At 43.1% G+C, this 11,953-nt stretch overlaps 3 protein-coding genes across 3 annotated transcripts in view; 2 read left to right on the plus strand and 1 right to left on the minus strand.

Moving 5' to 3' along the window:
* Positions 1–526: 526 nt before the first annotated feature.
* LOC310813701 (hemoglobin subunit alpha-like) lies at positions 527–1,355 on the minus strand. The gene is made up of 3 exons (XM_083682792.1): positions 1,194–1,355; positions 852–1,059; positions 527–742 (listed from the first exon to the last, which is right to left on the minus strand). Exons 1-3 carry the CDS (start codon positions 1,286–1,288, stop codon positions 614–616), a joined length of 432 nt encoding a protein of 143 aa, XP_083538918.1. The 5' UTR covers positions 1,289–1,355; the 3' UTR covers positions 527–613.
* Positions 1,356–2,595: 1,240 nt separating this feature from the next.
* On the plus strand, positions 2,596–3,552 carry LOC310813700 (hemoglobin subunit beta-like). The gene is made up of 3 exons (XM_083682791.1): positions 2,596–2,762; positions 2,879–3,101; positions 3,315–3,552. Exons 1-3 carry the CDS (start codon positions 2,671–2,673, stop codon positions 3,444–3,446), a joined length of 447 nt encoding a protein of 148 aa, XP_083538917.1. The 5' UTR covers positions 2,596–2,670; the 3' UTR covers positions 3,447–3,552.
* A 7,012-nt stretch (positions 3,553–10,564) lies between these two features.
* Positions 10,565–11,953, plus strand: part of LOC310814466 (mitochondrial basic amino acids transporter-like) — a 7,843-nt gene continuing 6,454 nt past the window's right edge. The window contains exon 1 of the mRNA XM_083683889.1: positions 10,565–11,048. Coding sequence (XP_083540015.1) covers positions 11,015–11,048 — 34 coding nt within the window. The 5' untranslated portion in view covers positions 10,565–11,014. The remainder of the gene's footprint in view (positions 11,049–11,953) is intronic.

Below are 11,953 nucleotides of genomic sequence, written 5' to 3' on the forward strand. Positions count from 1 at the left end.
ACCCAACAAATGCAGGACAGTGAATGCAGACTGTAGCTCAGAAGAAGCCTGGTCAATCGTGGGGGCAATATACATATACAACAGAGTCGGCATATAGAGGCAGGTTACAATTATTTACAGATAATCCAATATTGTTGATGTAAATAGTAAAAAGGACCGGATCAATAATTGATCCTTGTAGAACACCCTTTGCTATGTCCAGAAAACACCATTAATTACACACTACGTTCTGTCCGTTAAATAATTTTCAAACCATCTACATGAAGCCTGATCCAGGCCTATTTCAGACAACCTCTGAATGAGTAGGGAATGGTCGGCTGGGTCGAAGGCCTTGGAGAAATCTATAAATAAGGCAGTGTTTTTTTTTGTGATATAGGAAATTTAACACATAATTTAAGTGTAACGGCTGAGACTGTGCTATGACCAGGTCTAAATCCCCAAAACTAAAATGAGAGCATTTTCCATAAAAACGTACATCTTGTAATGGTCACATGAAAACCTGGGAAATGACGAGTAACAAGTTAGATAGTTTCAATCCAGTTTATTGTCTGTGTGTCACTTTTGAAAAGACAACCTGACACGGGATCTCGCTTGACAGCGGAGCTCTGGTGAGTTAGCGGTACTTCTCGGACAGGGCACGAGCCAGGCTCTGGAAATACTTTTCAACAGACACTTGGACATCAGGACTGAAGTCGCTGGGGAAGTACATTGCAAAGCAGACAATGATGATGTGGGTCAGGATCTGAAAGAGAACAGAAATGCAGGCTTATGAGTGAGAGTTGAAGGCAATGTGAAAAGGTGACATCGACCATTAACCACTTAATGATTCCCCTTTTCCCCTTTCCTTTTACCCTGAAGTTGGAAGGGTCAACACGCAGCTTGAAAGCATGCAGCTCACTGAGATGTGCCAAAAAGCCAGCAAGGTCGTCCAAATGGTCAATTGTATCGCCGATCATGGACAAGATGATGGAGCCATGCTTCCTCACGGGAGCAGATCCGGGGCTCGTGCTCGGCCAGTGGGAGAAGTAGGTCTTGGTCTGGGGGAAGACGACGAGCATTCTATGTGGGACATTAGACATGAGTTAACATTGGACTTACAATTATTCATATTTCACATTTCGACATGTCATTTCACTGGTTTATTCCATAATAATTCAAACAAAAGTTTACATGAATAAATTCATTATATTTACCTGGAAAGACTTTCGTTTCCGATCTCATCCAGCTTTGGGAAGACCTTGCCCCAGAAGTTCCTCACAATAGCTTTATCTTTGCCATTGAGACTCATTGTTGCACCTTGTTCGATTTATCCACTTAAATTAGGATGTTTAGAAAAGAAGCTTCTGAGCGAAGACATGTCAGTGGGTCTTTTTATTGAGACGTGAGAGAAGGCACACCCTCATATTATCTCGACTCCTCCTCGGATAAGGCATATTCCAAATCATGATTCATGTTTTTTTTTCAGTAAAATTGTGGAATTGAGCCAATGTATGTTATGCCAAAAAATATGGCATTTTACGCATATAATATTTAATAGGTTACATAAAAAAAGCTGTATCAATTGGTTTACATTTCCCCCATGGCATCTCATTCCAATAAGAATGACTAGAGTAATGTTGATTTAATAATAACATGAATAGATTAATATGATGCGTCATCACTTATTGGAAGGTTTAGTTCTGTAGTCCACACACAAGCTTACAACAGAAGAACTAAATCTATTTCCTCCACAGCGCTTAGCCTCCAATAAATTAAAATTAAATGTAGGCCTGTTGTTCGATTGGATTGGTAAATAACAACAACTATTTGTGGTGGATATTTGTTTAACAACCAATTTAATTTTGTGTAGAGTAAATCCACAAATATAAAAATAAAAATATAATATATGCTAGGCAAACGTCAATAAAAATCGATTAATTTTCAGGCAGCCCAAAATAAAAAGTACCCCAAATGAGCTACTCATGCAATTGCTCTCATGTAGCCTACATAAACAACTTTCCACCAGCTGACAGTTCGATTAATAAAAAAAAATAAAAAAAACATGAAATGTGGAACTATCAAATGGGTGGGACCATCTGAATGTGAAGATAAAACACAGACTGAGTCACGCTGTAATGCTGTAACATTGGCAAATATATAAACTGTTTTTGTTTTTATTGATTTATTCCGTTTTTATACACGATTTTATACAGTAAAAAAGTAAATACATATTTTTTATTACATTGGAATGTAGCCTAATGATAGAGATGCACTTTTTTTTTTTTTAAATGAAGACCACACGGAACAAAATTATATTTGAATATTGTAGCATCCTGTACATCTTACTTTTGGAAATATATTTGATCATATCATTCAAATAAATGTGATTCTGAATAGCTACGTATTTGTTTCTGTAACTCAGCACTTTTTATTCCTTGTTAAATAATTTGAATTTGACAACGCCTGAATGACCAAGCATATCTGGAAAGGTGGGATACATTTGGCATTATGCCGATCTCTGGCACGCCTTGCCCCCTCAAGACATTCATCCAATCATTTTAGTTTTCTCTCCTGGGCGGAGAGACTGAACATCAATAAATTGGACATTCCAGGACACAATTAGTTCAGGGATCCGTTGGAACATTAGTACAGAGTACAAAGTACCAGAGGAAATCAAAAAACAACGTCAAAATGGTCGACTGGACAGATGCTGAGAAGGCAGCCATCACGAGCCTGTGGGCAAAGATCAACGTAGATGAAATCGGACCCCAGGCTCTGTCCAGGTAATTAGTTGACGTATTTATTAATTGATGTATTGGCCATTGACTCTTGCGCAGTTGGAAACGTGTATTAAGTTGGCCAATACAATGTATGAATCCAAACCTGTTTCTCTTTTTAGACTTCTGATCGTGTCTCCATGGACTCAGAGGCACTTCAGCACGCTTGGTAACCTGTCTACCTCCTCTGCCATCATCGGCAACGCCCAGGTGGCCGCTCACGGCAAGCTCATCATGAACGGACTGGACAGAGCCGTGAAGAACCTGGATAACATCAAGAAGATCTACGTCCCACTGAGTGTGATGCACTCCGAGAAATTGCATGTGGATCCCGACAACTTCAGGGTGAGTTCCATGAATAGCCTATTAGTTTCTGAAATACTATTGGAGTCGTTTTGGTGCATTAGATGATTCTGTTACAGTACGCAAACAAACTAATTGATTCCTATGTTGACTGTTTTAGTAGGCCTATGGATAATCGCATCCTCTAAAACGTCCGTTTAAATTCAAATATGTTTTCCCCTTAGACCAAGCATTTGTCTTCCTTTTGCTTTCTAGCTGATGGCCGACTCCATCACGGTGTGCGTGGCTGCCAAATTTGGTGTCGCCGGCTTCACGCCTGATACTCAAGAGGCCTGGCAGAAGTTCCTGCTCGTCGTGGTCGCGGCTCTCGGCAGACAGTACCACTAGAGCAGCGCTCAGCATCAATATGGAGACAGATGACACTTCAACAGTCTGTGCAGCTGGAAATTGTGTCAAAGCTATATTGAAAAAAATAAACATTGTTTTAAAAGCATGTATGTTTCTGTGGAAAATGCTGCCTTTTTTATTTTAAATAATGCTATTCTATTATTATTTTGTATTATTTTGTATTTTGTATTATTATTATTTTCGTCGACCTCTCATTCAGACATCACAGGGCTCAGAACAGCATGTTCTGGTCCACCTCTACGGTGGGCCTCATCATCACAGGGCTCAGAACAGCATGTTCTGGTCCACCTCTACGGTGGGCCTCATCATCACAGGGCTCAGAACAGCATGTTCTGGTCCACCTCTACGGTGGGCCTCATCATCACAGGGCTCAGAACAGCATGTTCTGGTCCACCTCTACGGTGGGCCTCATCATCACAGGGCTCAGAACAGCATGTTCTGGTCCACCTCTACGGTGGGCCTCATCATCACTGCTCAAATGTGCCTCTCTTGGTTTAATCAGTCCAAGTTCCTCACAGTAATACTGCAACAATCTGAAAACCGTACGTTTGTAGTAGATAGATAGATAGATAGAAACTTTATTTATCCCAGGGGGAAATTCAGGTTCCAAGTAGCATACAGACATAGGGGGTATCACACATAACATACACATACAACATACAACATTAGCAGCATTTTATACAGGCGAGGTGCAGTTGTAAATGTCTTTGCAGTTAGGTGAGGTGCAAAAAGGTAAGGCAGACAGTGCGATTATAGCATTAAATACTAAAAACTAAATACTAAATACGGGCTACATAAATATGGACCATTTTAAAGTGCATTTAGTCCAGGCTGGTGGAGGGAGGTAGGAGCTGTGTATGAGACCTAGCATAGCTAGTAAACATTGTAGATAATGAGGTGAAACAGTGACATGATACATGATAGTGATATGATACAGAGGGTGGAGGTTATGCAGAGAAGTCCATCTCTTTGCCCTTGATTGACTTATTGTAGAGTTGTATGGCTCTGGGGACAAATGATTTAGTAAGTCTGTCAGTTTTGCTTGTCAGTGCTCGTAACCTCCAGCTGATCAAGCTCTTCTGCTGGATGATGGTGTGGTAGTGTATTTAACATCAGGCTATAAATTAGGAATATAGGTCATTTTAAGGAGTATGCTCCATGTATTCAAGGATATAATAAATATTCGTTTTTCATATGCTCAGTTTTTCACATGCACAGTGTCTAGGCCTACCACACATATTATAACCTAATATAATATATATCCTAATAGAATGTAATATAATCATATCATATAATAACAGCCTACGTCACATTGTAGCCTATAGGCTAATCCGGACATCAAGTTTATCCTATAAGGAGTTTCTGATCGAAACAAAAAAGACTGGTTCGTTCGAGGACATCAAGAGGACATCAAAAGTTCACCTATCTGCCTCTACTAAAGGGCAGAACGCTTCGTATTTTATGCCTCAGAATTAAAATGGGTGGAAACGGTCTGTATGTCCTGATAAACAAATGCTTAACATCATTTTGAACGTAGATAACGACTGACCAAATTACATTGATATCGAGTCATGAAGTCTATCAAATAGCCTACAGCAATTCCCTTGCTACGTTTTCTTACATTGGCCTGGTTCTATACTTCAAAGCATCATTTAAACTGGTTTTGCTATTACATTCATGCAAACACTAGACTTCATAAACTCCCATTGGATTACTTCTATTTGAAATATTACAGTTAAAATGGTCGACTTTGATATCTTTTTGCACATGCAAATCGGAGCCACAAGTGTTATTGTACTCCGTTTTCGGATCAACCCACCCGGAGCTCCACCACCACCCCCTCCCCCTCTGTGTCTGTGTCCTGACCCACTGGGTCACCGTCGTCAGTGTCTTTGAGACACTGAGACATTACTAATCTCATGCAACACAGAAACATTGGAATCAAAACTAAACCATACTCGCTTCTAGATGCTTTATGTCATGTCAGCATTTCCAGTGATTTTCTATCATGTATTTACAGTAACGTTTTACAGTATTTGATTAACAGTTCATCCTTTGTTGACTTTCAGAGCTCTTTGGAACCAGGTTAAGAAATCTAAATCCATTGATACAACTGAACAATAATGACAAATAAAAAAGGACAATGTATTGGTAATGAATAATGCCAATTCATATCACTGAAATAAGAAGCATACTGTCATATTCTGGTCTCATAAATGAGTCTGGAGTCCCTCCTCCTCTCACATACACACATCTATCTATATACACATCAAGTCTATGTTGCAGACATTTTCGTTGCTTAATTGTAAACATTTGGCCTTATCTGTTCACATACTGGTTTCCTCCTCTCTCTTCTCTCCCCTCCTCTTCTCTCTCCTCCTCTCTCCTCCTCCTCTCTCTCCTCCTGTCTCCTCCTCAGGGTCCTCTGAGAAGCCTGGTCTCTTCTCCTGGTCTTCAGGTTCACAGCGACCACAGCACAGACCATCCCCAGCAGAACACAGCTCACCAGGGAACACCACACTGCATAGAACATGGAGTCGATGCCAAAGGGGTCCTTCTCCTGATAGATTAGGATGGTCTTGTTTGATGAGTAACACATATATTCAGAATCTACCCAATCATAGACAGCACACCAGTACTGACCACTGTCCTCCAGTGAGAGGTTAGAGAGGACCAGGGTGGTAAAGGAGTGAGACACATTGATTCGTCCAATCAAATCTTCAGGAGTTTGTTCATAACCTTCCTGAAAAGCAAGTGAGTTCAGAATGACACCATCATGCTGAGCTGTCTGTCTGTACCACATAATATTATTGATAGAAATGTTTTTGACAGAATACTGCTGTATTTCTTATAACAATGTCCTAGGCCTGCCCCTATGGGTAAGGCAGGTTGTGGAAATTTACTGAGTAGTGTTGCTGGGCAAAACAAGGTTTGAAGGTTGGAAGTAGAGTGTGGGAAACAGTCCTTGTGTCAACTGTTATTGACACAATGTGTTCCAACCCTCAACATCTCAATCTTTGTCCTTAGTTGGGGTACGGTGTGCTCCATCCCTCCCTATAAGGAGGGAAAGTTGCTGTGCTGCTTTAGAGATTTCACTGAACTTCTGTTTGGAGTGTCTCTCCGCTTGCGAGTGTATACCCAGTGGGTACCCAGCTAGCCTACTCCTTGATATGTCTGCATAGCTTAGACAGTGGAACTGAAGGCTGTTCTCCAAGGCGCTGGGCCGACTACAGTGGAAAACATGCAGAGGAAATAGAGCAGGACAGCAGAAACCCATCAAGCCTAATTCCTCCAGAGACGCCATCCCTCATGTAACAACAGCTGAGGGGAGAAACCCTGGGTCCAGCCAGAGACTGTGTCCTGCCACTGCTGCCTCCCGAGAACACCATCCTGCAGCCAGTCAGCGATCACACCTGAGGCTGGCTGTTTAACACCATTAACAACCAGGGTCCCATCCTCAGTGACTTCATTATGGACAACCATCTTGATTTGCTCTGTCTGACTGAAACCTGGCAGAAACCTTTTGAATATTTTTCCGTGAACACGCAACATGTTGACTTCCCCACACACAACCGTGGCCATATCCTGGACCTGGTCTTCTCCATTGGCATCACTGTTGGAAACCTGACTGCCACTGACCTCACTATCTCTGACCACCAAGCCATTCTCTTTGATGTTGACCTCCCCACTCCTGATCCAAAGCAGATATGCACCATAAAGTCCCGGAACCTCAAGGCCACATCACTCCAGTCCCCTGAAACCTCTACGCCTCCCAGTCCGATTTAGGATTCAGTTTAACATTGTCTTCACCACCTACAAATCCCTCAACAACATGGCCCCCTCCTACCTCTCTGACCCCCTCCTCCAACACACCCCTACCAACCTCCTTGTCCCTGTCACCAGGACTAAACACAGCGGACCTGGGGGGACCAGGACCAAACACAGCGGACCTGGGGGGACCAGGACCAAACACAGCGGACCTGGGGGGACCAGGACCAAACACAGCGGACCTGTGTTTACCTACTCTTAGGAACACTCTCCCAAACACCTGCAATCCTGAGAAGTGAGATCCTTTTGTGAATTGCTTCAAACTACGTCGTTACGAGATAGTATGACATTTGGACGAGAGTTACAATTACATTGCACATAATAATCATGTTAAGCCTTGAGAAATATTTTCTGTACAGTCCATTATGTGTTCCCTACGCAGTCTAGAGGAGCACTTTGAACTGTTGGGCCACACTGAAGGGCCAAGACCACTCCGTATGACACCCCTCATGGTTGAAACTCACTTGATTCATATTCTAGAAGTCTTGCTGAGTAGATTGGTGGAATAAATCATGTTCAACCTTGGAAAATATTTTGTGTACAGTCCATTATGTGTCCCCTATGCAGTGCAGCAGTCTTTCAACAGGATAATTAGGATATTAGAAGAATTACAAAACACAAATAATACATTGACAGTGTTAAATGTTTATTCCCAGATGTAGTTACATATCATTTGTGGTTCCTTTATCCATATTTAGCATTTCTAAATGCTTCAACAAGTTTAAGTAAAGCGTGGGCCCTTTTATTTTGAAGAAATCATCATTTACATCCACCTGAGGTCGGTGAACGGAGTCCCACTTTTGTCGTTCACAGAACACAGCTCGGAACCACAACAACTACCGATAACTTCCACTAAAAATCATCAAAATCTAACGTTTTGAACGTCCATGAATTTGATTTACATCCTTTCCATTATGGAGACAGACTTTCTCCCAACATATGAACATGTTTTATGTCCAAGGAGCCCAGACCTTTGAGCATTAATGGAATCCTTACTGGAACTGTAGAGCAATTAAATGTTGTATCACCGGGGATACATTTGCCTCGAACACTTACCCGGTAAAGCTGATGCAAGTTGAATAGTCACCAATCTGAACTATTTTAAGCGGTGCGTTTGTTATATTAGGCGTTTTAAAACATATTAAATGTATACTTGAATGTACCAGTTTAATTAAATAAACGTTTATCACATGAAAGCCACTGTCATGGCGTGGTGGAATAGCTAGAATAGAGGCATCGCTACAATACACTCAAACATATGGTACATCTCTACACCAGTAGGGGGCAGTGGAGGGCTACTCTCTCTCTCTCTCTCTCTCTCTCTCTCTCTCTCTCTCTCTCTCTCTCTCACACACACACACACACACACACACACATACACACACACACTCAACCAGGGCATATGCACATACTGTACACACACACACACACACACACACACACACACACACACACACACACACACACACACACACACACACACACACACACACAACCAGGACATAAGTTGTAGTTTGGCTCTGTTTCTCTTCCTGTGAACAGAAACCTAGAACGGCCCAGGACAGGCGAGCTCTGCAAAGGGTGGTACGCCTGGCAGAAAAAACCATGGGAGCTCCAACCCCCCCTCTCCATGTCCTGTACACCAGGAGGTGTAGGACCAGAGCCTACAGGATTATGAAGGACCCTCACCACCCGAAACATGGACTGTTCCAGCTGCTGCGGTCAGGAAAACGCCTCCGCTGTCATGCAGCAAAAACAGAGAGGCTAAGACTGAGTTTCTTCCCCCACGCCATCAGAATCGTCAATGATGACCCCACCAGTGCCCCCCTCAAGTCACTCACACACTCACTGACATCATAACACATATGCACACACATAATCATCCATCTGCTATTTATATTGCTTACTTATATGCTTACTGGTTATACTGTTCATATTGTTTATACTGTCCATACTGTATATTTTTTAGTACTTCTATTTTTATTTGATTCTATTTTTAAACTTATTGTATTGTTGCACTACTCTGTGGCACTGTCACTTTTGCATTTCACTGTATACTTGTATGCACGTGACAAATAAAGAATCTTGAATCTTGAATCTTGAAACCGCCACTCAACTCTGATTCAGGTCAACACATCACTCCTCCCCCGTGGTTATTCATTGTGCTACACGGGAACCAGGCCATGTTAACCGAATTCGGAGAGAGAGACCTCTGGTGAGATTTTTCAAAATCGTGGGAGAGGTTTATGAGTCATGGAACACTGTGTGTCATAAACATGTTCATCACGAAGGTTCAATCATGCGGTATGAGGCTGTTACCGTCGACTACGTCAACTGATAGGGAGGATGGAGCTGGTTGTCAGTTGGGGGTCATCATCACTCTCGAATCCATGACAACAACCCATGGTCTCAGATGTCGGCTCTCACACCGTCTGTGTCAACAAGGCCTTATCAGAATGAGGAACTTCCATCCCTGTCTAGATTTCTTGGAAGTCAAGGCTGTCGATACTTTGATGCGTTGTGACTTCATCTCTCATAACGTTTTGTTCCTCTGTCTCCTCGCGTTGTCGCCATAACAACATGTTGACTTTGATACCGATATCAGCTCGATATCACGATTTTGATTCTTAAACGATACCACGGCAAACCAAAAAAAAACATAATGACATTTGATAGCTGATATCTGAATCAGTATACTATGCTGAACAACAAATGAGTGAACACAAAATAATTCTATGGATTTTTACAATGGATACAAACTAGGTTATACTTGTAAATCTGGCCACAATACAGGCCCAGGTCTTGTCTCAATCACATTCATATATCACTGAGTTATGGTATGTAGATTTTAACCTAAACTTGATATTTCATTTTTATATCTAACTCAGTTGACAAGAATAGATGAACGTGTACAGGGATGGAACATCAGGCAGAGGGACATGAGTTAGGACTGCAGGTCCAGCAGATTGGCCTCATGGAGCCGCGGGCCAATCAGAGGAGGGGGCGGAGGAGAGAAAGAGGGGCGTTGTCTTCTTCAGAGTGATCCGATTGGACGGAACGGTTCCTCCAAAAGGACCTCCTTTAACTTCACGTGGTATAGAAATAGAAATAGAGAGAGAGGGGGGGGGGGGGGAGAGAGAGAGAGAGAGAGAGAGAGAGAGAGAGAGAGAGAGAGAGAGAGAGAGAGAGAGAGAGAGAGAGAGAGAGAGAGAGAGAGAGAGAGAGAGAGAGAGAGAGAGAGAGAGAGAGAGAGAGAGAACTGGGTTGGTTGGTTGGGTAGGACAGGACAGGACAGTAACTGCGGAGAGGACAGTCAATGCTCGGCGCGACATCAAATAATAACCATCGAGCTTATTTAGGAGCTCTCAGTGATTTAATTCTTATTCCATCAGACCTCTTCGCCTCCAGGAGACGAGCTCTCCACACCTGGTAGGACAGTTAGCTAGCCACCAAGCTAGCGTCTGCTGCCGGCCGACCAGAGGAGGAAGTCTACAAGTGTACAAGTCTGGAAGTCTAGAAGTCTAGAATCTACAAGTCTGGAAGTCTAGAATCTACAAGTCTAGAAGTCAGAAGTCTAGAGGCGAGTCTCGGTTGTTTTCTGCCACTTTGATACGAAGTCGTGTTGCATCAAGCCGGATTTTTGTCTACCGCCCAAACCGTATTTGACTGCTAGCCAGAAACTAGGAGCTTTTCTGACTGATTTAAAGACTCTTGAGGGAATGGCACTGGACTTCGCTGCAGGATGCATGGGAGGTGAGTAACGTTGACGAGCCGACTGTTCTACCCAGTTAGCCGGGTTAGGCAGGTTAGCCGGGTTAGGCAGGTTAGCCGGGTTAGCCGGGTTAGCCAGGCTAGCATCACCTCCGAGGCTGGTACGTGGACGCGGACGGACGGCTGCGGTGCGGCGGAGCCCGTCTGTCTCGTCTAGACGGGAGGATTTGCCAAATGCACAAGTTTAAACAGCTTTGCATTGACTATGACTCAGTGTGTTGTCTAGCTAGCAAGCTAAAATAAGGCTAATTCAGTTGCACCGCAGGATTAGGCTCCCAGATGGTAATTGACCGAATGGAAAAACACTGGAGCCTCCCACCTCCCTCAGCCGAGGACGCGAGGCTCCCTCGGACCTGTAGTTGTTGTGAACGGGTCTGCTAGCTGGTTCACATCCACTGCACCTGTTACAATCTCAATGATCTTCACAAGTTCACAGACATCTTGTAAACTCCGGGTAAGCAGAAATGGAATGTGTATTTTCCCCACGGATCATTCAGGCCTGGTTTCCCCGACACAGATTAAGACTAATCCAAGACTAAATCACACTTTCAACTTTCTCCATTGAAAATGTTTTTTAGTCTAGGTCTAGGTTTAATCTGGGTCTGGGAAACTGGCCCCCCAGGAGTGCAGGCAAGAGAAACTGGCCCCCCAGGAGTGCAGGCAAGACTACTTCTCACAGATGACAGAGGACCACATTCCCAGAGATACAGATTGTCAGAGGAATGATAACAGTCTAGGAACAGTTGATTCACAGACAGATGTCCCGTCTGGAGACCTTGGAGTGTTCAGTGTGTTTTCACATTGTTAGAATTGTTCATTAATACAGGAAGTTGTCTCTCATGTCATCCTAGACTGAGTGGTCTAGAGATCAGAGGAAGCAGCGGTGA

This window comes from Argentina silus (genome assembly GCF_951799395.1).
Source record: "Argentina silus genome assembly, chromosome: 13".
In the NCBI taxonomy this organism is placed as follows: Eukaryota; Metazoa; Chordata; class Actinopteri; order Argentiniformes; family Argentinidae; genus Argentina; species Argentina silus.